The 27,536-nt window shown below is 36.9% G+C and overlaps 1 protein-coding gene across 4 annotated transcripts in view; it reads left to right on the forward strand.

The window, feature by feature from the left end:
• LOC123872287 (ataxin-2-like) overlaps positions 1 to 27,536 on the forward strand; it is a 302,090-nt gene that overhangs the window by 236,194 nt on the left and 38,360 nt on the right. For all 4 annotated transcript variants that reach the window (XM_045916488.1, XM_045916490.1, XM_045916491.1 and 1 more), the window contains 2 exons: positions 4,004 to 4,190; positions 6,086 to 6,204. In XM_045916488.1, the coding sequence (XP_045772444.1) occupies positions 4,004 to 4,190; positions 6,086 to 6,204 (306 nt within the window). The remainder of the gene's footprint in view (positions 1 to 4,003; positions 4,191 to 6,085; positions 6,205 to 27,536) is intronic.

Here is a 27,536-nt window from a genome sequence, read left to right on the forward strand (position 1 = left end):
GTTGGATTAGCGAACCATCTCACTAGTGTGACCAGGTCTGACGCTTTTTTAGGGACTTCCCGAACTCATACCAAGAAGACTATTAATGAACTTCTTCACACCTAGAACCGAAGAGAGTTGGCGCGCGGCGCATCGGCGAGGTAATATAGTGGTGTATGCCTCCACCCGCCGCGTGAACCGGCGACGGGCGAACCTTCTCACTAGTGTGACCAGGTTTAACGCTTTTCTTAGGGACTTCCCGAACTCATATCAAGAAGACTTTCATTAAATTTCTACACTATAGCATACAGAACAGAAGAGAGTGTATATGGTCGTTGCCGTTGGCGCGCGCACACCATCTGCATCGGCGAGGTAATAGTGGTGTACGTCTCCGCCCTCCGCGTAAACCTGTGAACTGTCTCTCCAGGGTGACCAGGTCTAACGCTTTTCTTAGGGACTTCCCGAATTCATATGAAAATTTCTCCACTATAGCACATTAGAAACTAAAAGAGTGCATGCGCCCGCGAGTCATCATTCGACAGCGACGCATGTGATATCGAACCGGTAGTATTTATAATACGCGCGTGCGCCCGCGACACATCACTCCACAGCGATGGCATCGAAACATAGAGTTTATAATCTATGCAATTCTAAACAGCTGTCAAAACTTGTGTTCGAAATTCAAATATCCCATAGAACACGATGAGCCTGGCAGCACTAGTCCGGATTCTCCACTAAACGAACTGGAGCTGCATTAATTGGCGCAGGCACGCGCCGCGCGTGCGCCCGTGACACGTGACTCCACAGCGATGGCTTGCGAAATCGAAACCTAGAGTTTATAATCTATTCAATTCTAAACAGCTGTCAAAACTTGTGTTCGAAATTCAAATATCCCATAGAACACGATGAGCCTGGCAGCACTATGGATTCTCCACTAAACGAACTGGAGCTGCACTAATTGGCGCAGGCACGCGCCGCGCGTGCGCCCGCGACACGCCACTCCACAGCGATGGCATGTGAAATCGAACCGCTGTTTTTAATCCGTACGATTTTAAATTGAATTGATGTACGTTCACGCGAATTTTGCAGAGATATTATAAACTTTTACCTTGATTGAAAAAACTTTCTAAGTAAACTTGTTCTAGTAATGTTTTCTTATTGGTATTGGGGCAATGAGATTATAGGAAACCTCAAATAAAATAAATCCAAGCTAAAAAGGACTTAACTAATCTATATCCATATTATACTTAGTCGTTTATGAGCTCACTTTTTAATTTCGCTAAGCCAACATAATACCTATCACTAGAAGAACACTATGAAACTCTTTCCGACTATCGTGTTTCATGATTAAGTCTATTATACACCAATCACAATATAAAGATCTCTCATAAAAAATCTTAATCACTCTTATCTCAAAGCTCATAGCGGGTTGATGTCTAAACACCATACTAAATACCTACGATCCGTTTAATTTAGAGCGTGATCTATCAGTAGTACAATGGTGTTTACTTTCTAAAGTCCCTATCGGAGCAACATCTTGACACTTGCTCGCGATATTAACATGATTTGTTACATTTCTCTTTGTGCCTTTACGCTATAAATAGTCGCTTTAAATTTATTTTCACCTGTTGGAAGTTGAACGGGAGCACGCCGCACGGCACGGAGCTATGGACTTTAAGATTAATAGATGTTGCACGCTCGCATGAAAGGTACGAGGACCTTCCTATACTACCTAGGGTCCCATGTATAGTGCAGTATGTATAGTCTGTAGTTTACAGAAAATCTGAGTAGTTTGGCAAAGATTCGCTCTTTTGCAAAATGAAGTGATAAATGAGAATTAGTGGCAGAATACAATCAATTAAGATACTTCTGCGCAAAAATTTACAGCAATAATAATTTATTGGCATGTTAAAGTAAACAACACGACTTTACAGATAAGTTTAAATTATGTTGTTGGCAGTGGCATGCACAGGTTTGGACCCAGGGTAAGCACAGTTAGGTAAGTTACCGGCCAAGTGCGAGTCCGACTCCCGCACTGAGGATTCCGTACTCGGGTATTTTTTCCAACATTTTGCACATAGTTATATTACTTAGAAAATTGAAACACATTTTAATTTTTTTTAATGATGTCACCACAAATTCACGGTTTTCAGATTTATTCCTGTACTTTTGCTATAAGACCTACCTACCTGGCAAATTTCATGATTCTAGGTCAACGGGAAGTACCCTATGGTTTTTCTTGACAGACACGACTGACGGACCGACAGACACACAACAAAATGATCTTATAAGGGTTCCGTACGAGAGTTTTGAGGTACGGAAACCTAAAAATGAGCAATAACCTATTTTTTGGATAAGCAGTGCTATTATTGTAGCTTTATGACCTGCACACCACTGATTGTTAGTTAGAAGGTAATTATCTATCAGGCAGCAAAAACAGTAGAAGCAGAAAATAATCCCAATCTGTCCTTGGGGATTCAGCGATTTTATTACCAAATTACCAAGTTCACTTTAATGGCTGGAACAAGGAATATCAAAAAACACCGATATGAATCCCGTTAAAAACACATTCAGCAATAAATCGCATAGTAAGTTAACCAACGTGCCTTCGCCACCCATTCAAAAGTTGCAATTGCGAATATCAGTCCAACATTGTAAGTTAGCGTATGCCTCACGTACAGAATCGGTATAAATTGCTCGGCTTACTTTATTGCGAGCAATTAAAAAGATAGATTGCAATTTGACCCGTGCGCAACCGTGTCGGCTTGAAACGTTGTTGTGATGAACTTCAAGCAGCACGCCTAAGAGATGACATTTGCCTCTCATTGTACAAACAAAATAAAACAGCATTTTGCTTAAAACAAGTACCTAATTTTTACCGTAGCTGGGATAAAACGGTTTTTGAAATTGTTAACTCATGACTTTCAGTCACTATCTAAATAATAATACACACATATCTAGTAAAACATACGAATAAGCATACAAACTTGATTTAATTTTATTGTTCTCCTTTCGTCGATGATTTCAAGACCGTCGTCTATTCTCAAGACCATGCAAATTTGTTCGGGGTAATATTACAACACACACTCTGGAAATATCTGTCGCTACAACGCATGGTCCTTCAATGTGTATTCGAAAAACTGACACCAGTCGGTAAGCCGGAAAGAACGTTGTTGACCCCACACAATGCAGACGTCTACTAAGTGCCCGAGCCTGTTGCGCATAGGTGTTCAAGAAGCTTTATTGTTTTAGACCCGTTGGCCTTTTACTCTGACAGAGGAAAACGATGCGAATATCCCCTCCCCTCGTGAGCAGCGTTGCGTAGCCTCGGAACGTTATTATGATGAATGTCCGCCACTTGCGAGCGCTCTCGATCAGATAATAAGCTCTGTTTGCTCAACGCTGCCGCTTTTTGATGGCACAAGAAGCAATAGCTTCAATCAGTAGTTACGGTACACTGTTCTAGGCCTATTGAGAACACTTCATAATATTACCCATGGGCTTCATAATACTTCATAATATTACCCCTCATTGTTTCCGAATCGCTTGGCCTCATCCATAAATTACTACATAACAGACTGTTTATTTTTATAGTACACCTTTTGATGTGTCAAAGTCAACCAATAGCTAGGTATAAGTCTGGCTGACATCTACTGTTGATATTTTGAGACTGAGGACTGAGGCTCTTAACGTGGCCCAAAATGAATATGTTTGAATAAACTCGTTGAACTATTGCCAGTCGAATGAAATAATTGAGTTTTAATTCAAAGAACTCTATTATTATAACGAAGCCGAAGCCAGAGCGAGAACAGGAAGATATTTTTTTTAAACCATGCCATAGACATGACTGGTAGGTACTTGTCCCATTCATCGACATAGCTTTGAAAGTGAGGGAGTGCACTATCTTCCTCGCATTTGACTAATTTCTATAACTCTCTATGGAGATTGGAGAAATTCTGTCGGGGGTATTAGGTATCTCGCCGATGATATAATTAGCTAATAGCTCCAATTATTTTGTCCACAGACATTGCTAGCGATATCAAGAGTCGGTCGCGGAGGCCGATCAAGACGCAAGCGCGTCGGCACGGGAGCGGCTACAGAACATTCTCCGTTAGATCTCTCCGCGGCGGGAGAGAGTGCGGCTAAACGCGCAAGACTCTCCGCTAGTCCCAGCACGAGGAGTGATGGTGACGAGAGGGTTTCGAATGAAGGTAAGATATCTTTGCTAGGTATAATTTTTAGGCTCTTAGAACTGATCCTAGTTATTACTGAAACAGTCGCAAAGGTGAATTCATGGAAGTATGGAACACTTTCAATTATAACTCTCTGCGACGGAGAGAGTGCGGCAAAACGCGCAAGACTCTCCGTTTATCCAAGTAAGGGGAATGACGGCGACGAGACGGTTTCGAATGAAAGTTATACATTTTTTGTACACTTTATTATAAATCGCAAATGATACGGTAAAGCGTTAGCACGCCACAGAACACTCTCCGTGAAATCTCCTTGCAGCGAAAGAGAATGCGACAAAACATGTAAAACTCTCCGGTAGTCCAAGCATAGGAGTAAGTGAGTACCTGATGGGGATAAAACATAGTTGTTGTTTCGGTAGACCTTGTTATGATTTGATGGCCCAGTTGATTTTCATGAAAGCGTGGTAAAGAACTTGCCAGGAAGTATTCTTCGTTTGAACTCTCCACCGTGGCACGGAAGGCGCTCAAGCGCGTAAGATTCTCTGCTAGTCAGTACGAGAAGTTACGATGAATTGACATAAAATGACTTATTTAGATTTCTACATGTGGCGAAACATAGAGAGAGTAACACCGCTAAGGATCATAACGCGCTAGACTCTCCGTTATCCTAACAAAAGACGTGCAGACTGCAAATAGAGTATTAGAATAACTATAAAATATAAAAACAATAAAGCACTGCGTTATGTTGTTAATTAACTTTTTCGCAAACTAAGTAAATAAGTATTTATTAATTAATTGCACCTAACAATTATAATTTAATCAAAATTAATTATAATAAACATTTTCAGCTCGTAGAAGAAAACGCAATACGGAGTAACCTAACTAGCAATAAAAAATTAATTGTTAACAGTATCATAATTGAAATCAGTACACCGGTGTGCCGTTAATTCGTACCGTTGAAGCCTGCGTTCATTAAATTTTGTAAAATACCTGCCTGTTGCACGAGATGAGTGGATATGGTAGGTAGGTAACTGTATTCTACGTTAGCTGTTATAACCTTTTACAAGCCTCTATGGTTTAAAGGTCTAGGCAAGCTGGGCAAGGTACCCCAGTCTTATTTACAGGCCACTTTTCTGCCGCTATACTTACGCCCCCAAATTTCCATGACCACAAACGTAGCGTGCCATGGCATTCTTTCGAGGTGCCTAGATATTCTTTCGAGATGCCTAGATATTTCCGACTGGAGAAGTGTTTTAATAGATTTTATATGTACCTACCTATTACGCTTCGGTGTCCACGCCTCCGCATTAGTTTAATCACACCCCCCATGGAGGGCACGCCCCAAACTTTTAAAATCTAGGACATCCGAAATTAACACGGTCGTAGGTTTCCATGATTATAGATAGCCCTTTTTGCTCCTTGTCTAAGATTTACGGTTAGATATAGGCATATTTATAGTCTTTTTTAATTATCGGACTTAAGGCTCGAAAACCTTATCTGCCATTCAACCTCAGGAAGGTGTGAGAGTTGTGTAGTTTATGCTTAGTATAATAAAATAGGTAAAATTGAAATTTATTCATTCCGATTTAAAAAATGCAAATCAAGCGTTCGTCGCGGAATAATGGTCATTTAATATTTGCAAAGAACTTGCTGTACGAAATCTCTTGAAATTTATCATTACCGTAAACGATAAAATAATGATAGTGCGTATAATTTGAGAAGAGACTTGCCATTTTGGCTCTATCATACCGCTGTTATGGCAAAAGTACGGTTTACCATTAGGTTTACCTTAGATTGAGGAACAGGGTTTACCGCACTTTTGACATGACAGTTGACACATAAAACAAATGTGGCGAGTCCTTCTTCAAATTTTACTCGTTATAATTTTTTTTTTTTAGGATTGATCTCTTTTCCAGACCGAAGTGAAAATCGCGAGTGTCTATGCGCAGAGGCGCGCGCGCGGCTTTCTGCGTGGTCTGTGGACGAGGTTTGCGACTTCGTCAGCTCCATAGACATCTGTGCCGAGTACGCGTCGGTAAGTCGAACGTTCTTTTTTCAAAAACTCTTGGTTTCTTGAACGATGCTCGCGATCTTGCACAAAATATTATGATAGTTCATCATTGCAAATTTGAGTTCCAAAAAAGATGATGATGAATGATGATGTATTATTATCAATTTTGATAATTTTAAAAATAAACGATTACTTAATCATAAATATTTTTCTCCTATATAAAAATTGCTCACAATGGGAGACGAGAGTCTATATAACCTATACTATAGACTCAGTTTACATATATGTTTTTATAATACGTGCATACGTTTGCAATAATAGCTAATTTAAACGTACGTAAATATATATATTTTTGTAAATAAATCATCCAAAATTAATTGGTTCTAGTACGCCTAAAATCAAGCATTAAATATGGCTCATACCTACCTACGTAGATTTAATGAGTGGCAATTAATAAATAATGTCGGCGATTTAGCAGTCGATATATTTCTCAATAAATCAAATCGACTTAATAGCTTATGATCGTCATATTTTAAACTACTGACTGTAGGCTTAGTATAAGTTTTATATCTTACTAACGTTGACAGAATTCGAGCATCGAAACACAATAACTACGGCTGAAATTGGACCAAGTTTCCTTGAGTTAAAGTCGAAAATTCAGTACCATTTCCACAATTTTCCACTTGAAGTGCTGACTTAGATGTAAAGATGAATTTGAGCTTTGAATAAAGGTCGTTACGACGCATTTTTGTTTAAAGTGTTTTGATGCTCGAATTCCATCAAGGTAGGTGAGATGTAAAATCTAGTACTAAGCCTCCTGTACATTTGGCACCTTGTAATACAACCTCGCACCTACTTCTTAGACACTCAAAGTTTTCAATTACGATTAATTGCTAGATATTAAATATTGAACGTTTTACCTACGACGCTTTCGGATGCAACATCTTTCAGTGCAAATAAGTTAACTACATATTAAAATAAATAGGCAAAGAGTGAGTGAGTTTCGTAATAATATATTTGTACTTATAACAACTTGTATTCTCCGTCGTAAATGCTAAAAGTGCTAAACAAAAAGAGAAACACCAAAGTAACCTTAACAAAACTTTATAGTATATCCAACTCCAATAAATTATTGGAATTCTTTCTAATTTATCATCATCATATTATACTTACCTTTTGCCAGCCCAATACTAAACTAGAGAGTTTAGTTTGCTCTTGGCCAGTTCCACAACTGACTGACAACAAATTGGCAGATTAGTTCACACACCTTTGAGAAAACTCCATTCCATTATGGAAAACTCTTTTCCTCCACCGCTAAGCAAATAATATTTAATTTCTTAAATCCTCTAGCTTTCTGGAGGTATGTACTGTACACATACCTCCGAAAAGTTTAAGTTGCGTGCATGAGATCAAACCACGCGAACCTTCTTATACCAACTAGGCTATCCGACAGACAGACAGACAACAAAGTAATCGACGTAACGAAGTAAGTTATCAAAGTAACGAAGAACTCCTTTTTTCTCTAGAGATAGGTGATTTCTTAAAAACGTGAAACTTTTATGTTTCGTACTTTTTCACAGCCTTCAAAAGAACTCAAAACAAACTTCATTTTTCAGAAAAAATATGCAGAATATTCCTGTGATACTCGTTCTCAAAATAATCGAATACCTTATCTTACGAGGTATACATTTAAATTATACTTTATTGCAAATTCTATAAGACTAGTGGAAAAGGATACAGCTGAGGCAATAATAAAAGGTATTAGGATCGTTTCCAACAAAACGTCTTCGAACTATTTTATTCGACGGCTGACCCCACTTACATTAGCTTAACGTCGTGTCCTTAGGCTGGGACTGCACGAAAGCCGGTTGCATTCCGGTCTCTATTCTGTTCCATATATTACGAATTTAATAGGATTGTTTTCAACAGCGGCAGTTTTGTTTCTCGTGGGTTTTTCTTAGTAGAAAACACTTTATAAATCACTGACAAGTTACAGAGATACTTGAAAATAAATGTAAAATGTTAAAACTTTTTTAGTTTAAATTTTTTTTAGTTTTTCTTCTGCTTATTGGAACGGAAATGCCTAAATTTTATAGGTAGGTTTTTCTCATAACGTAGACTAAGGAAATACCTAAGTACTTTGAGAAATTTCTATGGCATAAATTAAGGGTCGATTATACAATTGCCAAATATCTAATATTTATCTGAAGAATAAATTTGACGTGTTAATATTACCTACCTATTTACTCTTACTCTCACACTCTTACTCTCAGTTGATGAACACAAATCCTTGCTTCAATGTAACTAAAGTTCAAGCAGGAAAACCGAACCGGAACGGTACCGGAGTAGTGCAGTCCAACCCTTATAAGTATAAGTAATCCTTTTAATATCGATTTCAAGCGGTAGTAAAGAGATAGCAGACTAATATATTGATTATTTACAGTTATATTTATAGTCAATTCAGTTATGTCGATGAATATGTAAGAGCGCTATCTATTACTACTGGAGCGAAGTATCCGCTTACTAATTAGTAAAAATCATTAACATAATAGTTATTAGGTATTTGATTTGATACTAATGGATTTATAATAGCTGGGTGTTTGTGTAAAAATCAAATAGCGTTTGAAAGCTTATTCTGAAAAATTTATAGTGTAAAAATTTCTTCGGACGCCTTTAAAAGTTTTTTAATAAACACGTACAGTTGTATTATTATCCGTACTAATATTATAAATGATTAAATGATAAATGAAATCTGTTTGTTACCTTTTCGTGGTTTAACCGTTGGACCGATCTTGAAAAAATTCGCCACTGAAACACTTTGATTTCTGATGGACAACGGTTGGTGTTTTTATCTCGGAAAACCAAAGAGTTGCCTCGAGATTTTCAAAAATCTAAATTCAGGTATACAATCATAAAACCACGGACATCAGCTAGTAAAGTATATTTCCTTTCATTTCTACTACACTACAACAGTTTGACTAGTACATGTTGCAATATAGGCTTTACAACAATTTGATATGCATATAATAATTGGCAGGTGCCCTAAATAAACACAAGTAAGCTTCGAATAGGTACGGGGTTACAACACCGTTTTCAGCACAATAACAAGGCGCAACGTGATGCGAACCACCATAATGGTACGTTAATACTACATTACACAACGCCATAGCGTCGCATACATTGCGAGCAGAAGTGAGGCGTGGGAATCGGATCGGGGATTTAAAATTTCCACAATATTTGTGTATCAATATTGCACAATGAAAGTTAAGCAGCAAAGGCACGTAAAGCTCCTGAAAGTAGAACCTGTGATACATACTGTTCTAGAAATCAGCCAACCTACGGCTGCGGTGCAGTTGGGAGTACATGTGTGCTGCAGCGAGCCTACAACGACGTCTATGTTATGCTACGTATAAGATGGGTCATTCTGAATAATTTTTCTATAGGGGTACAGCTATTTTTGCTTATAACTTTTTAATATAATACTAATAAATTAATAATATAATACTACTACACCCGCACTTGAAAAAGACGCGACTTCTGGGTAATTCCTGAGGGTATTTGTACGTGACGACATTATTACGCTCATATTACGATCGCACGTCAACTGCGTTGATTTAGATCATAGAAAGATCTCTATAATTCAATAATTAATGTAATACCAAAAAAAAATATTACAAATTAAAAAAAAAACGAATCAGAATCAACCACTTGATGGTAATCCACTTTCTAACTAACATGCGATTAATTAAACCCACTCAGCTTGATTTTATTTGTGCATCAAATTTCGCGTTATGTAAAAACCATATTAACCATTTTGTAATAGTCCGATCAAATGTAATTTTTTACTGCCCACGTCGTCGTAATTTTTGCTTTACTCGTATTATTATCGTCTACGTTATTTGTTTTCTAAATTTTTAGATTAAGTATAGTATTTCAACTAACCATTTTGTCCCACCATTGTAATTCAACGTTACTTATTCCACCAAATGATTTTAACCGCGTTATACTAGTTTATAACTTTGAAATAAAATGGTTGATAAAATGAAATTGCTTATGCTTTTACAAAGTTATTTACCTGGGTACAACTTATGATTACAACTTATGATTTGATTGATGTTATCTCGCGGGATAGATATGACATCTATCTAGATAAACTTGGAAAGTAAAACATTATCTAAATACGGAATTTCATCCAAATCGTTAGAGCCGTTTCCGAAAAACCAATCTATAAAAATACTTGTTTTGACTGATCTACCAACACCGTACAGACTAAGCTGAAACGGTTCCTTTTATGACATAGGCAATCACTAAGGATTTTGGGAAATTCTACCCCTAAAACGATTAAATAGGGAATGAAAGTCAATTTTCCAAGTTAGGTATATTCCTGAAAATTGGCATTTGAACTTTCGGATAAAATAAGAAAATACATGTTTAGCGGTTTTTGGAAATTGAAGATTATTGTAATTCCACGAGCGTTTTTACTAAAACCGCGCGTGAAGTTTACACATACTTAATGTTTTACTAACACCGAGCCTTTTATTCATTTAACACTCTTGCTGTCTGTCCCAACTTGCCAAGTTTGGTTTACAGTAGCTATGGTATCACGTTACCACGGTTATGGTGTCATACCGGTCTGTACTCGGTAATTAATTGTGGTTAATAATAATTTTACACAACTACCGCTGAAGATTAATTTACCGCCATTCCGCTTGTAAATCAGATTACCGTAAACGTTAGGTTATAATTAATGGCAATTTACGCGGTAATTAATAATCCTATACCCATATATTACGTAAAAATATCGGTTTATTAAAACATGCGAGTGTACCTACTTACCTTATAAGTCGAAGAAGGAGTCTATTAATTTATAGGAATCTTCAATTTAAACCAATTATCAATTAGAATCAGGAAAGCGAATTAAGTAAATAGCATAAGGGTGGATGTACACTAGACATATTTAAGAAAGAATAGCTATTAACTGGGAATAAAATCAACCTATTGGTTAACTGAGTATACCTACTATCGCTGTATGATTGTGCTAGGCTAAAAAAATTAACCTTATTGGATAATTTTCTAAACTCACATTCATGGTTCGCCGTCCATGGCTTTGGTATCCACAGATTAGCCAAGAATCCATACTAATATTATAAATGCCAAAGTGTATCTGTCTAACATCTATCTGTCTGTTTGTATTGAACCAAATTTCGAGAAATCCGATTTTGAGGAAATTTGGTACAAAGATGGCTTGCATCCCGGAGAATATATACTTACTATAACTATAATATAGACTACTTTTTATCCCAGGAAATCAAAGAATTCTCGCGGGATTTTAAAAAAAGTCTTGCATCCCGGGGAATGTACGCTCCCAGAAAATCAAAGAATTCTCATGGGATTTTGAAAAAAACCAAAATTCACGCGGATGTCGCGGGTAACATAGACTACCGAGTATAATAGACTTTTATTGAATCTCAGCTTTTTACGTTCCACAAAGCATATAGGTAGAATATAGGTTAATCGAAATTCCTAAAACTCCTAAAACGTGAATGCGAAACGACTCCCACGTAAACTGGCATAACTTAAATTTGCGTGCTCATTTTTCACCGAAACTCGTGATTTCGTCTGACCCCGCCATAAATCGATACCTAGCACCATCCATCCAAGTCAGGACTGCGTCAAATCCTACGCCAGTTGCGCAAAAGATCGTGCGAGTCGCGCAACTGCAAACTATTGTCGGCCAACATTTAGTTCACATCCGACGTCGGTATACTCATAAATCTTGATTAATTGCCCTATCGATTTAAACTGTATAACTGTTCTGAATTTATGCTTTGATTTACTTAATAAGTATCAAAAATCATATTATAACATGAGCTGACTAGGACATAAATTTAGGATTTTTAAAAATCTCCTTGATTTTTCGGGATAAAAATAGCCTACATTCGTCTGCTGGATACATGATATCCGTACCAAATAGGTAGACGATGACCGCGAATCCCATCCACGTGGATTTAGGTTTTTGACGTGACAACGTTTTATAATTCGATAGAGCCGGCTGCACGCACGAAAAAACATGACTCATGCGGCGTTACCTCGCTCTGAGGCGTTCCATGTAAGGCTTAAAGTGCAAGCGAGAGCGCGGAACGAGCGACAAAGAAGCACAATCGGCCTTTGTTGTCACGTTCAACTATCGTCAGTAAACTGACTTTACAGACAACCAATTTTTTAAGAATCCTGCAGGAACTCAAATTTTCCGGGATAAGAAACCTATATTCGGGATCGGGGGGGTCTTATTTTTGTACTCGCCAAAACCAGATAAACACATGGGCGGTAAAAAGTAAGCAGACAAATAGGCAGAAACCCTTTCGCATTTATAATGTTGTTATTAAGGATTATATTAGTTGTATGGATACATAAAGTAAGTGTGGATAAGTGAACTCGTAGCAGTAAATGTAGAGCAATTAGGTTATACAGGAAAAGACAATAACAACGCACATAAATTATTGTAAAGACATACAATAGAGTAACAGACACATGGCCAATGAATTTGCGCAAACGTTGGCCGAACAAGAGACAGGTGCGTTGATTACATCATATTGCATTAAGGCATAATAAAATGGGTAAGACATAATAAAATGGGTAAGTGCCATTAAGCATACAATTATTAGAATGTGCATTATTCAATCAATTCAGTTAATTATTTTTATGGGACTGAGATTTGCTAACGTAATGCACTCAGTTACAACACAATACACTTATTTTACAAAATGGACTAAACCAAATGGTGTAAAAGTCGAGGTGCGTTAAAAATGTGTTTATTTTTAAAGTAGAATCTTAGTTTTTCGGAACTTTTGTGTTTTTTTAACAGGGCTCTCTCCGTCACTCGCTTCATACAATCGTAGTTCCAATTTCATTTGAATATTAAGCAACCAAAGTCCATGAAATTTTGCAGACATATTCTAGAAACTTATAAAATTAAAAATAATTAAAATTAATAGTTAAATATTTTTTTATGAAGCATAGTTTGTTATTAGAAATAAAGTTTTATTTTAATTTGTAATTGTGATTTGGACTAGCCACTTGCTTGTTTGCTAAAATCTGTTTATTTTTCAAAAACATAGTCCGCTGCAATCAAATTATTTTTTCGGAGCCATTATTAATTCTCCTATTTAATACAGCTACCTATTTTATAGCTAGATATACGCGTATATCATGATGTGTCGGTTATTTGCCAACTGTGTACGCTAGGCGTGTAGCCACCGAGAGGTCGTGAGTCGTGCGCGGCGCGGGCCTTACCTTTACTCTGCTAATTGTAACGCATTTGACGATGACACCGCACTGCACTAGCTTCTATACCTGTTATTTTGTATGGGGTATTAGCGAGAACAAAAGTGTTACGATTAATTCAAAAGGTAACATTTCATCAGCGCCGTAGTTTGGTTTCCATCATGCTTTTTCTACGCCTTCTTTCTGAACCTGCCTATATCTAAATGCGTGTATAATAATATCCTTGCCTTCTATACCTTTTATTTTGTATGGGGTATAAGCGAGAACACAAGTGTTACGGTCAGTTTAATATAAAGCTAGAGTTTATAAAATAGTAAAGTGAAGTAGTGTTAAAAGCAATCAATATTTTTCTTAAACATTGTTTATCGACCTTGCACGTTCCTGATGTTTTAACCAGGTCCTAACTATTATTCTACAGCTGATATCCGCAAAATCGTCCGCCTGGATTAATGTTTCAAAAATCCCGATGGAACTCTTTTATTTTCCGGTATAAACAGTAACTTCACTGTCTAAACTCACTCTCCACGTGCTTTAACTATATCAATGCGGAAAACTCTCGTCGATACTTTGTTCCGTTTCAAGTTGTGACGTGATTAAATCTACATAGCACCAAGCAAGACAAGACATGCTACCAACACATTTATTAGAAGAAGTTGCAACCAGTTCAATCAGCAATTTTCAAATTACGATATTTTTCATCTCTCTCCTCATAAATATAAATCCGCAATTAGGGACATTATATGCAAAACTGACTAGCTTCACTAGTCAGTTTTATTTCGTTTTTGTTTTTGTTTTTGCTTTATTATTTATGTAATTTGCCTATTTTCTGTTTTTTTTCCTATGTACCTTCTTATACCCGGCTATTGTGTGTTTTAATTTTGTGATAACTTTTCGTTGGAGGCTGTTGTGGTGTGTGTGCTTTGTATTTGTGCTACCTTTTGTTTATCTTTAATACTGTTTGTCTCCATAAAAAAAATAAAAAAAATAAAAAAAATTAAAGGACAAAAACGAACAAGCATATTTTTGCATTTATAGTAAGTACGTGTAATGTTTGACAAACACTTTTCCTCTTGATCATACCAATATGTCACCACGTAATATCGCGGGGCAATTTATACGCTTTATATCGGGCACACATCGGGGATAATGCATAAATCGCGGGTTGCGCAAACGTAAGCGCAGATCACGAGCGCACGAGCATCGGAAGACATAACACCACCGCCGAGTGACACCGAGCTTAAGTTCAACTGTCCTTCATAAAATGCGAGACTATAACTAGATCCAAATCATATAAATTACTAGCCGATGCCCGCGACTTCGCCCGCGTGGATTTAGGTTTTCTGAAATCCCGTGGGAACTCTTTGATTTTCCGGGATAAAAAGTAGCCTATGTGCTAATCCAGGATATTATCTATCTCCATTCTAAATTTCAGCCAAATCCGTTTAGTAGTTTTTGCGTGAAGGAGTAACAAACATACATACACACACACACACACACACACACACACACACACACACACACACACACACACACACATACAAACTTTCGCCTTTATAATATTAGTGTGATAGTGTGATAAGCACCAGTCAGACAAGCAAGTATTATTTGAATAATTTTAATTAATTATTGGAATTTCCTCCCAAAACCTACGCGAAGTACACAGTTCCAACGCGTAAAGGTTATCCGATGCAAATCATGATACGAGTTTATTTTAGGTTTCTGTTGATCACCATCATCATCATTGTTAAGCGATAGACGTCTACTGCTAGACCTACTAAGTCTCTTTGTAGGAACTAGACGTCTACTGCTAGACCTACTAAGTCTCTTGTAGGAACTTCCACTCGTCAAGGCCTTGCGCTGTGGACCTACTAAGTCTCTTGTAGGAACTTCCACTCGTCAAGGCCTTGCGCTGTGGACCTACTAAGTCTCTTGTAGAGACTTCTACTCGTCAGGGTATTGCGCCGCCTGAATTCAGCGACTCCCTGCGTCTCATTGGTCTCATATTATGTCGATCAAGTTTCAAGCTGTAGTATTGGTTTAACGTATTCAGCCGTAAAACTACATATAGTAATTTTTTTTACGTAATCTACAGACGTCATAAAAACACACAATCCATCAATCGCATAATCAGATCCAAGTCACGCTTGGCACCAATTGAAATGCCACACACGCCAAGGAAGCAGCAACTATAATTTGATAAACCATCCTACTCGAAATATCACCTGGAATGCTTTTGGTAGACGCACCAACTTGATTAGAACTGACTGATACAGCTTGTATAGTTAAATTTTGGTTGACATTTTAGTACCATGCAAGTTGTGGAACCGAATTTCTTTGGCGGTGTTGTCACTAGATTTCAACATGATGTAATTCAACGGGCGGACGGGTAGATCAAAAAATTCCTGAAAAGCCGAGAACCATCTGGCAATGCAATCTGGATGGCTTCTGGCAGGTCGTTGACCTCTGGTGTCAGTCAAATGTTTTATTTGCAATATACTGTAAACTAATAAAAATTCTGGATTTTTTAAAATTTCATCAGTACTAATCACCTGCCTTCGTTTTTGCTGCGTTCTGGTCACACCCAGTATTTACCATCAGTTAGTCTAATAATGTACATAGTGTTAGTTGGATGGTTGACTCCAATCAAGTTGGGTCGTCTATCAATATCAGTTAACAAAACAAACAATACACACGTCATCACCCCGAGCCATACACGACGAAGGAAAGCTCAACTATTGTTAGACTTTACAAAAACAATGATATGTGCTCGTATCAAAAAATAATGACCTTATTGCTTTTCAACATAGGGGTTACGATAGAGTTATTCGAATGCAAAATGATTTGTTTGATAACTCAGTAATTACTATGATGACCATACTTTATTACAGTTCTTATTTATATGGGCGTAGAAGGTATTATATTATGATTTCAAACTAAAGAGATTAACAAGAATACTGGAGCCATTATTGCGATGAATCACATGTTATTTATTACTTAGATACCTAATTTACTTGACCATGAAAGTTCACATTTAGGTATTAAGTATAGGGGGAAGTAAATTTCATCTATAAGCTCCAGACATTGGGCCAATGTGTTTATACCATCGATGGTTTATACTAATCCCGGCTAACGTTTAAATAATGTTGCTTGCAAATAACGTCAAAATCCTTTAAACAAGTATGAAAACCCACAAATGTCGTAAATCTTAACATCGCTGGCTGCAGCCGAAAAACACATCTTTGTTCCTGTCTTTGATTTTATAACGATTCATCTTTAGATCCTAGATCGTTTTGGTTATGAAATCTAAAATACTGGTGGATTCTTTCGTATCAAAATCAGTGTGGAAACTATAGCTCTCACTTTCTACGCTTTTTGGTTTATTTTGCGTCTCGCTCTCTCGATTTTTGTTGTTACCGAAGCAATTTGCAAAAATTTTACTTTCTTTGCAATTATTTTATTTATTTATTACTAAATGTAATTAACAAAGTTAGACTGCGTAACCTATAACTGGAACTAATAAAAAAATTAAATCTAAAAGGTGTCAACAGGATTCCATTTATAAATCTAAATATAAGAATTACGCAAATACAAAGCACTTTTTCTTCTATCGTATAAGGAGAAATCGTTTGATCAATTGTTTAACATATAACTACATAACGATTTATCATTAGACATACTTATCATTATACTTAGTCGTAGTTGTACCTATATTTGCGATGTCTAATGAGCTTAGAACGCATCGAGCAGGTATATTGTAACACGCTTAATAACGCTTACGTTTAGCACGCCTGTTTATCATTACGCTACTCAAAGAGCTTTCCACCACACTTAACGCTGGAGTCGTGAGGACTAAATAGATGCAATTTATTACATTTTATTAAACGTATATACTATATACCGGACGTAACACGATTTAGGCTCGACTTAGTTTACACCGAGCACAGACCGGCGCCCAGCAATAGGGATGACAACTATTAGTCAAATCAGCGACTTTATTTATACATCTTTGTTATACACACATGTACCTTACAGAACATAATACCTACAACATACAGAGCGAACTATGCAAAAGGGTGCAAAGGCTGCCTTATTGCTAAAGCATCCTTGACACATGTAAAATAGTTAGGAATCAGATCCACCACCCACGCAAAAGGTCAAATTATAACTTTAACAATTTTTTGGTTTCGTTATTAAATACTTATATTTAAAATATTTGTGTGTGTGGTTTCAACAAACTTGTGTGCATGATAAATATTACTAATTTATTTTACTTAATTTAATGCCCAGAGCTTAAGATGGCAAAAAGTAAAATTAATAAGCATAATAAACTAGTACCTATATTATATTAGACATTGACATTTCCGTGGGTGGTGGATCTGACTCTTAACTAGTTTACCTGTGTCTAGGATGCTTTAGCAATAAGGCAGCCTTTGCACCCTTTTGCATAGTTCGCTCTGTATGTTGTAGGTATTGTGTTCTGTATGTAGGTACATGTGTGTACAACAAAGATGTATAAATAAATAAATATAAGTTATAAACTCCTTTAAGTAGGAGTAGATAAGTTTATAAGTAAGCATATAATGTAATCGTAGCTATAAAACCAAGATCATTTTATTAAAATGCAATGTGCTGTCAGCGTATAAACTCGCAGTGATTTGTGTTATAGTAAGGGAGACGGGCGTAAGAATACCCTTGTCACCAATACATGCAAATAAATATAGTATCGTTAATTAATAGTAGATCCTATTGTTACAGAGAAAACTAAGATAAAAATAAATTCATACACTTGTAATAATGCGAGGTGAACATTAGAGATTTTAAAATATTTTTTGTTATTAAGTGTACTATAGTGATGCCCGCGATTTAATCGTGTACATGGCATCAGATTTTTTGTAATTATAAAAAATAGCGAGCAAACGAGTAGGCGGGTCGCCTAATGATAAGTGATTACCGCCGTCCATGAACATTTGCAGCACCAGAGAAATGGCCGATGTGTTGCCGGCCTTTCAAGACTTTGTTGGCCCGCCCCTTGTCTCTTAAAAATTGCGTAAAAACTGTTTGATTTTACGGGATGAAAATAGTCTATTCTCGGAAGGCAAGCTATTCTTGTACTAAATTTCGTCAAAATTGGTTAAATGGACGAGTTTTAAAATACTAGCAGACAGTCTGATAGACAGACATACTTTCGCATTTATAATATTAGTATGGATAATTTCAAATTACTCTTAACAAAACAACACCAGTGTGCAGTGGTGGAATTTTTTACCGCTTTACTAATGATGATTCCGACGTATTAGTATAGAGTATTAGACGTATTAGTTCCGAAGAAAATATTACGGTCTTCGCTTGGACTATTAGTTACGGCTAATTTGGTCTGACGTCGCCACTCGTGTGCTCCTAATGATGTTATAGATTTATTACCACTAGTATATAAACTCATTTGATGTCGAATGAAAACGGATCGTAACTTACTAAGTCAATAAGAAATTGAGCTTAAGAATTCCGCAATACAAAAAAAATATTGTGGCATTTTTTTTTAAATATTAGCCATGCTAATCATGACTACTCCTCTTTCCCCTCCAACTAAGCGTAAAGCCTGTGCCAGGAGTCGGTACGACAATAGTGCAAGGGGTGGGGTTTGAACCACCGACATGGAATTCAGTCCGCTCCTCAACCGTTGAGCTATCTAGGCTATAATATTCTTAAAGGTGTGTGAACTCTGCTAATCTACAATTGGTCAGCATGGACAACTTTTGCCTAAGCCCTTTCTATTTCTGAAAGACCTAATAAACTCATGTTAGATTGGAAGTTGGAACTGTAATTAGTAATTACTGCAATATTTTTTGATTATACCCACAGTTCAATCATAATAATAGCTAGATTTTTGAGCACTAAGATGCAATTGGTATCCTTAAAAAATATTTTCAAAGGTTGTTGTTTTATAAGGTAGGTGCCTAGCTTTATTTTATCGTAATAAAAACAGGCTATCTTCCCGATTATTATTATTGTAACTGCCCTTTTTATGGTCAGACATGATATAGGTTAAAATAAATGTCCTTTTTACGGAACCATTTGCTCTCAAAGGATTTCTAACTATGACATTACGAGATTTAAATCCAAACGGCTTTCTCCGACCGGACGACATTAGTCGCCCATCGCAATTGTGAAACTGGACCGATCGCAGATTTGAGCAGATTATTTACTACCACCTGAACTGATTGCCAATCGACAAGTATGCTAATTATGACGTTAATAAATAACGTTGATCACTAATTATTACCGCGTTTAGTTGTTTATTTTTTAGTTGTCTATATAAAAATAATATAAATGTTTTACAGCGTCCGATACGATGTAGAGACAGATGTTTGAAGCTCACTCAGCAGATTTTAGTTAAAGAATGTTAGACAAGTTCAATTATGATTTTTGACTAATATTCCCCTTTTTTGACACGATGAAGACTAATGGGAATTTAAGCAATAAGCTCTCGAATTTCAGTCCACCCTCTAAACCTAAAGAAGCTTAATATTAGCTAAGTATATAAATATGATATACAAAAACAAATGTCTTGACTCACTGACTCTTCGACACCCGGCCCAGACATTTGGACCTAGAAAGGAAAAGTACAGAGGTGTAAGCAAGGTTTTTTTTTTAATTTCCTACGGGATAGGGAATAAAGAGGATTTATACTTTTGCCAACAAACTAAATGTGGGTAAGAAGAAAATACGTAAATACAAAGAGAGAGAAACCTTTTTCCTAATACAGGATTATTATGTTTATTAAAAATAACTATATTTTATGTGAATCACACTAATCACACTTCGCACTAATATTAAGGTAAAAGTTTGTGTGTATGTGCGTGTGTGTGTGTATGTTTGTTACTTCTTCGCGCAAAAATCACTGGATGGATTTAGCTGAAACTCAGAATGGAGATAGATAATATCCTGGATTAAGACATAGGCTACTTTTTATCCCGGAAAATCAAAGAGTTCCCACGGGATTTTCAAAAACCTAAATCCAGGTGGACGAAGTCGTGGGCGTCAGCTAGTATAATATTAATAATAGGTACTGCTGAAGGTTCTTCCTTTTATTAGTTAGTTATTGATAGCCCGTATGAAGCAAGGTGAATTACTAGTATGTATTGACAAATGAATGCTGTGTAAATGGTAAAATATATCACAACCTTTTTGCATATGACACCTGTCAGCCACAGATAAGAGATTAATTTATTTTAATGCCATAAACCACCTGTGACTTGTGAGCTTGCATACAGCTTTTAGACCATGCGCGGTAGGTTACGACAACTTTTTAGAACAATAGACTATTTCAAGTACTTCTGAAGTACTTACAACCTGTTGAACTAGTATTTTTTATCAATGACTGGTTTGAGCTAGACCACGTTCTCACCTGATGGTATGTGATGAAATACTAACTTGTTGCAATGCACTAGTTCACACCCCGTTTTCGTTTGGTTGCTGAAAATCCTTTCCTAGTGGTTCCTACGCTTTAAAGAAAACCAACTAGCAACATTTGACATTTCTAAACCTTGCTTTTTGACCTTTATGTTTAATCACCTGGGAACTCTTTTTCTCTGGTATTAAAAGTAGCCTATGTCAATTTCCAGATCTTTAACTATATCCATGCAAAAAATCACAAGGATCCGTTGTTCTGTTGCGGCGTGATTGTAGGACAAACCAAGATATTTCGTATTTTCTTGCTGATAAGCAAGATTGTGTAGATTTCAGTAAATTTTAACATTACAAGTAGGTATGTATCCTACTCCTTTTCTATTCACTTTTCACGTATCATCGAATCGGCGCGGAGGTCAGAAGGTACACTGCAAAACTTTCTGTAATAAAGTCCCAAGAATTAAAGCGATAAAAAATTATTTAGTTTTCCGAAACAATATCGTGAGCACACTTTCTTAGCAAAACATACCTACCCCATCAATTTTAGAGTGCTTCAAATTAAACGCGCACGCGCCCGCTACCTCGGGTTAACGTGAACGAGCCCTTAGACTGCATAATCAAGCATGAACTATAAAATGATAAAAAAAGTATAGCTAATGTCATACCATAATAATTAACTTATAAATTACCAATACTTTGTAGCACGTCCACAAAAACACGCCACTCTATCTTTGCTACTCATAAAACATGTAAACGCAAGCAATTTTAATTGGGTAAACTAACAACTGGAGTAAAGAGTAGGGTTGTCAACTTTTTTGAATAAAATTTATATAAATAAATAAATTATTTATTTGATCACTAGCCGATGCCCGGGACTTCACCCGCGTGGATTTAGGTTTTTCGAAATCCCGTGGGAACTCTTTAATTTTCCGAGATAAAAAGTAGCCTATGTGCTAATCCAGGATTATTATCTATCTTTATTCCAAATTTCAGCCAAATCCGTCTAGTAGTTTTTGCGTGAAGGAGTAACAAACATACACACACACACACACACACACACACACACACACACACACACACACACACACACACACACACATACACACACATACACACAAACTTTCGCCTTTATAATATTAGTGTGGTGTCAACTGTTCCATATTCTACTTGTTCTATCATAACCAGACATGGTATAAGACAGCTAAATCGCATGTATCGTTTAATTGTTGTGCCTAGTATGTACCTACACGTACAATATATTACAAGGATTTAAGTTTAAAAAGCGTGTGGAAACTGTTTGATTTTCCGGGATAAAAATAGCTTATGTCCATCTCCAGGATGTAAAGTATCTCTGTATCCCTGAAAATTGCGTAAATCGTGAAAAGATTAGTTTGACAGATATACCTACACGTTTTAACTTTCATAATATTACTATGGATTTTATAAAGCTTGTAACCTATAGGTACTTTTGGTACATGACGTAATATAATTTTGTATTTTTATATGAGTGACCTACAATGGGTAAGCGTTAAATATAATGCGAGTGCCAACCCTAACAGTCAACCCTATACTGAGATGTCTTAAATCAATAGCGGTTTATTGCCAGCATTATTCCTAACAAGGCCGGTATCTTGTAACTAAGTCTGTCCGTCTGTCCGTGAGTCGTTAACCGAGCGGTTATTTTCGTAGACGAATCATAGACAGTTCGACCGCAGCGAGCGACCTCTACCCTTAAAGCTCTAACACACCGAGAGCAGAAATAATTGGTCTGACTGACAAAAAGTCTGCCTAATTCACTTTTGGAGCCACACACTAGTGCGACGCGACAAATCGTTCTTCCCCTCCTACAGTTTTGTCCTTTCCGCTCCTAGTCTAACGCCCGGAAAGCACTGTTAATTACGGCCTGCTCTCCAAATTTCTGAGATAGTATAAAGAAAAAGCATCGTATTTCGTAGAGTCTATATTTTTCCGCGAAGTTTGGGTGAAGAAATGTGTACCTAGGTAGCTCGAAACAGCTCTGAATAGAGCAAACAATACTATACTCGTAGCTATTGGGAAGTCCTCTTGGGAGACAAAGACTAGGTATAAGACTAGGTATAGAACATACTTTGTCTTCTCAAACTTTTTCAATTAAAAGGAGACAGACATGTCTGTCTTGTTTTTAAGTAAAGTCTGATCATAGTCGTAGTATTTACACCAGTGTAGATCTCAGCCCTAGACGGTCATTTTACTAAAAAACATAGCTTATAAAGCTTAGGTGCGTTATAAATATAGGTATAAACACTGAAGGTACAATTAATAAAACAGAATTACTTTATTAAGAGCCTTTTATCTACTGTTTGCAAACTGTGTATGACTTAATATGAGTAACGTGACAATTAATACAAATATTAGAAACATTTGACAAATTAACATTATATTACAAATATTCGTCAAAACAAGCGATCTTTGTATTCAATCGATGTTATAAATAAAAATTAAAAAGATATTTCGAAATAGTACATCAGTTCATTTATTTTCCACGATGCAATGTCGCGTGAATACCCAAGCATGGCATCATCAAGTTTACATGGTGAATTTGAAAAGCGAATGCAATCGAACGTTCAGTAACATGCAATTGCACGGACGGATCGCGGAGCGTTCAGGAACGTGTGTGTCCGAGACGATGCGAGGCAGATAAGCGAGCTAATAGGTCCGCTGTGGACCACCAGGTATGGCTGCTTCAATGCAAACACATTCTACACAACAATTCACACAAGTTTAACAAGTGTAAATTAAACATTTATTACACCCCCGACAAGTGAAGGTTACAGTAACTAGAAAAGAGCTGATAACTTTCAAACGGCTGAACCGATTTTCTTGGATTATAACTAAGAACACTTCAAGCCACCTTTCAAACAAAATAAACTAAATTAAAATCGGTTCATTAGTTTAGGAGCTAGAATGCCACAGACAGATACACACGTCAAACGTTGTAACACCCCTTTTTTTGGGGGGGTTGGGGGTTAAAAATAAATACGAGTATAACACCGAAAAGTTAGAGGTGTGTGCCCGGGATTGCACGCACATTACCGGTCTTTATTAAAAGAAAGAGTGCTTAATTAATATAGGTTGGTATTAGTTACGTCCCTCATCGTTCACAGCCGGACATTGGTGTTTTGAAGAGATTTCCACCATAATTAATGGTTATTCAGTCAGTTATTTCAACACGTTGGGAGTTGAGTCCACAACCTCCTTACCTACCCACTTTAAAGTACCAGCATTTGCTTAATAACACCATTACGAGTATGTATGTAGGTATAACCTGTTACGCAAATGCTCAATAGAAACCACAACCTAGATTAGCATAGGAACAATTCCTACACATCGGCATAATTGAGTGGCCAACGCATCGACCATATACAGCTACCTACCGACGTCGCCTGCCAATTTATATCCCAAATAGGTGAGGTTTAATGTTGATCGCATACTAGAGATGAACTGGGGCCCCCAGAGCCGCTATGGCGCAAACTTAGCGCAAGAATCGAACCGCATGTGCAATCAAAACTCGTTTTTCAGTACTGAAATGCGAATGACGTCATTCTTCAGTAAATCCTAGTTAATCAACTCAGTAACAATAAACCTCCATAAAGTAACGCTTACTTGAATCCAATGCCTAGTTACTGATGCATCAAATAAATGCAGTTGGTGCTGCTAACGTCACTTGCATATTTTTTAGCGCTTCCAATCCTGTTGACTCTTAGACTGAGATCTTTAGAGCATACTGTAACTTTTTCAGACTTAAGTTTCAGTTAAAACGAGACAGATTTATGCCAGCAATAACGCTGTCTCGTTTTAACACGGCCTTGAGCCTGAGCAAAGTCAAAGTGCGCTATACTTATTATAGATCTCAGCCTTATTTATGAATTTGATCGCATTTTTAGTACTGAAAAATGCGTCCGTAAAACATCTTACGGATCTTACGGCTCTGATTTTTTGCGCTTCTTCCGGCTTTGCGGCTTTTGCTGTAATCTGCGATCACGGATCAGCTTATTTCTGTATCGGAACATTTAATTTAGTTCAATAGGGACTGGAGGCGTGTATTTAAATAGAGATGTCTAGATGACCAGATAGTCGGGAGCAGGTTCCGTAGATCGTATCGCGGATCGAACGCTCGTTTGTTTGGCTGTATGGCCGATAGCTTAAGGGCTGGCAATATTTTTTTAATTTAAAGGGAAAACTGAGACCATTAGTTAAACTTTTCAAGTTAGTTAATGGTACACTAAATCTGTCATTATTTAATTTGGGCGAACGAACGTCGTGAGTTATCATCGCGATAGAATTGGCAAGCCAACTGAAACTCGCTCGGAGTTTAACAAGTTTCCCAAAAAAAACGTCACTCATGCGAACGTTTAGCATTTACGTTAAAGTATTCTATCGGACTACTACTCCTGGTGATACTCGATGTCTACTATTTTGGACGATTCAAAAACATTTGCAAAAGTTTATTTTAATAAAAAAACTATCTATTTCTATTACAGGAATGTTGTGAACATCATTCAGCCCAGCGCTGGAATGAATTTTTATTTAATTCTGAACTAGAATAAAATGTAAACTAGTTATAAAATTATTAACTCAAAAGCATAAACTACTTCGAACTCGACAGGAAATAGGGATTATAGGTTGACAACCCTAGATTGTCTATGCATTCGTGCGCTCTATGCTCGTTAGTCGTTTTATCTTCTACTTTGACAGTCTAATTTTTTAACAAAATGGTTTTAGAACGTACCTACATAGATTTTTACATGTCGATGTCATTGGGGAAAATGATTCAGTCTAAAATGGTAGCGGGTTAACTTGGAAGGGGATTGGCAGTTTTTTATTAAACCCTCTTTGGTTTCTACACAGCATCGTACTGGAGCCCTAAATCGCTTGGTGGCACGTTTTTACTGGTAGTGTGGTATCTAGCCACGGCCGTAGACCAGACCAGACCAGAGGAAATTTAGAAACTATAACATTTCTGCCGGGAATCGAACCCGGGGCCTCCCACTGATAAGACCACAGCGCTAATCAGTGCGCCAGAGAAATCGTCAACTCAGCGGTTGCCGAGTGCGATCAGTCAATAAACCCACTAAAACATTTTTTTTTCTCTCTCGTCTGGCAGTTATTTACAAGTTAGGGAAACTACGTAAGGTAAGTATGGATCTCGTACGTGCCGGCGCCCCTTTAGAGCGTTTCCCAGTCAGTTCCACCACCAAAAAACACAGTGAAACACAAAAACCGGCCCTAATAAAAAAAAACACTCCAAAAAGGCATAGCACGCGCGCCAGCAAATACCAACACAGACGAAGTCCCCACTAAAACATAGTGATCGTTGGCAAGGCTCAAAAGGACTAGAACTGTGCTATTACGGATATGCCATTCCAACTAAGAATTTTTTATACGAACTGTTGTAGCTTTTACATAAAACTTGATCGCCGGTGCATTTGGTTTGACAGCTTGTTGAACACGATATTTATTCGGAATTACCGTTTCTACACATTTCATTCAATGCTGACTTCAAACAAAAACCTCGCCAAGTTTCCACATATCCTGGAGTGCTATTGAAGAAACAGAGCGGATGTCTCTTTTATAAGTTAGTCATAAAATCGATTGGAACACGTAGGAGACGTATTATATTGGTGTAATTTTACGAACTCTGCGGCGAATGCTGAAATCGGTAAAGTACTTATTCTCCATGATCGTTTTCTTATCGTATCGATCACGTACGCAGTCCTTTGAGTTCAATTTTGATACCTAGGGTGTAACGAATGTGTCTATCCTGTACATTTCTCTTTTTAACCCCCGACCCAAAAAGAGGGGTGTTATAAGTTTGACGTGTGTATCTGTGTATCTGTCTGTGGCATCGTAGCTCCTAAACTAATGAACCGATTTTAATTTAGTTTTTTTTTTTTGTTTGAAAGGTGGCTTAATCGAGAGTGTTCTTAGCTATAATTCAAGAAAATCGGTTGAGCCGTTTGAAAGTTATCAGCTCTTTTCTAGTTACTGTAACCTTCACTTGTCGGGGGTGTTATAAATTTTTAATTTACACTTGTTACTACAATACGTTTTATATACTTGTTACAAAATACAATTGTTTTCATAATAAAGCACTTAAATGGCACTTTTCTAAGAGAGTCTTAAAATAAATCTTGCCCACCAAGATTTACTTATTTAAGTATTGAAAATTTTCTTTTTGAGCTTAGATAGGTAGTAGGTACATCAATAATTGTCTTTTTCTACATTGTCTAAATTAGGTACCTACGTAAAAGAAATCGGTACAGTGAACATTAAAATTACGAGTAGGTATATACCTAATGTATTCCTATACTCACAAATGACGAGTTCAAAGGAAAGTGGCCAAATTACACTTTCCTTTTCATTGGAGTGAAACCTCACACATTCTCATATCGCTATCAAATTGCTAACGAACGCAAATCTATTAGAGCATTAGATAAACCACCGATTGTACTCGTAGATTGCGTTTATTACACCGTACACGCTACGAATTGCTCGCATCTTTACATATCTGCGTAAGCTTAGGCTGGGAACTCACTGAAAATATTTTTTACTTATTTAAACATCTTTATAGCTTAATACGATGGCAAAGAATGAAATAAGTACAGGATAGCCTTAAAAACAAAGGG

Source organism: Maniola jurtina, chromosome 15 (genome assembly GCF_905333055.1).
Source record: "Maniola jurtina chromosome 15, ilManJurt1.1, whole genome shotgun sequence".
Taxonomy (NCBI): Eukaryota; Metazoa; Arthropoda; class Insecta; order Lepidoptera; family Nymphalidae; genus Maniola; species Maniola jurtina.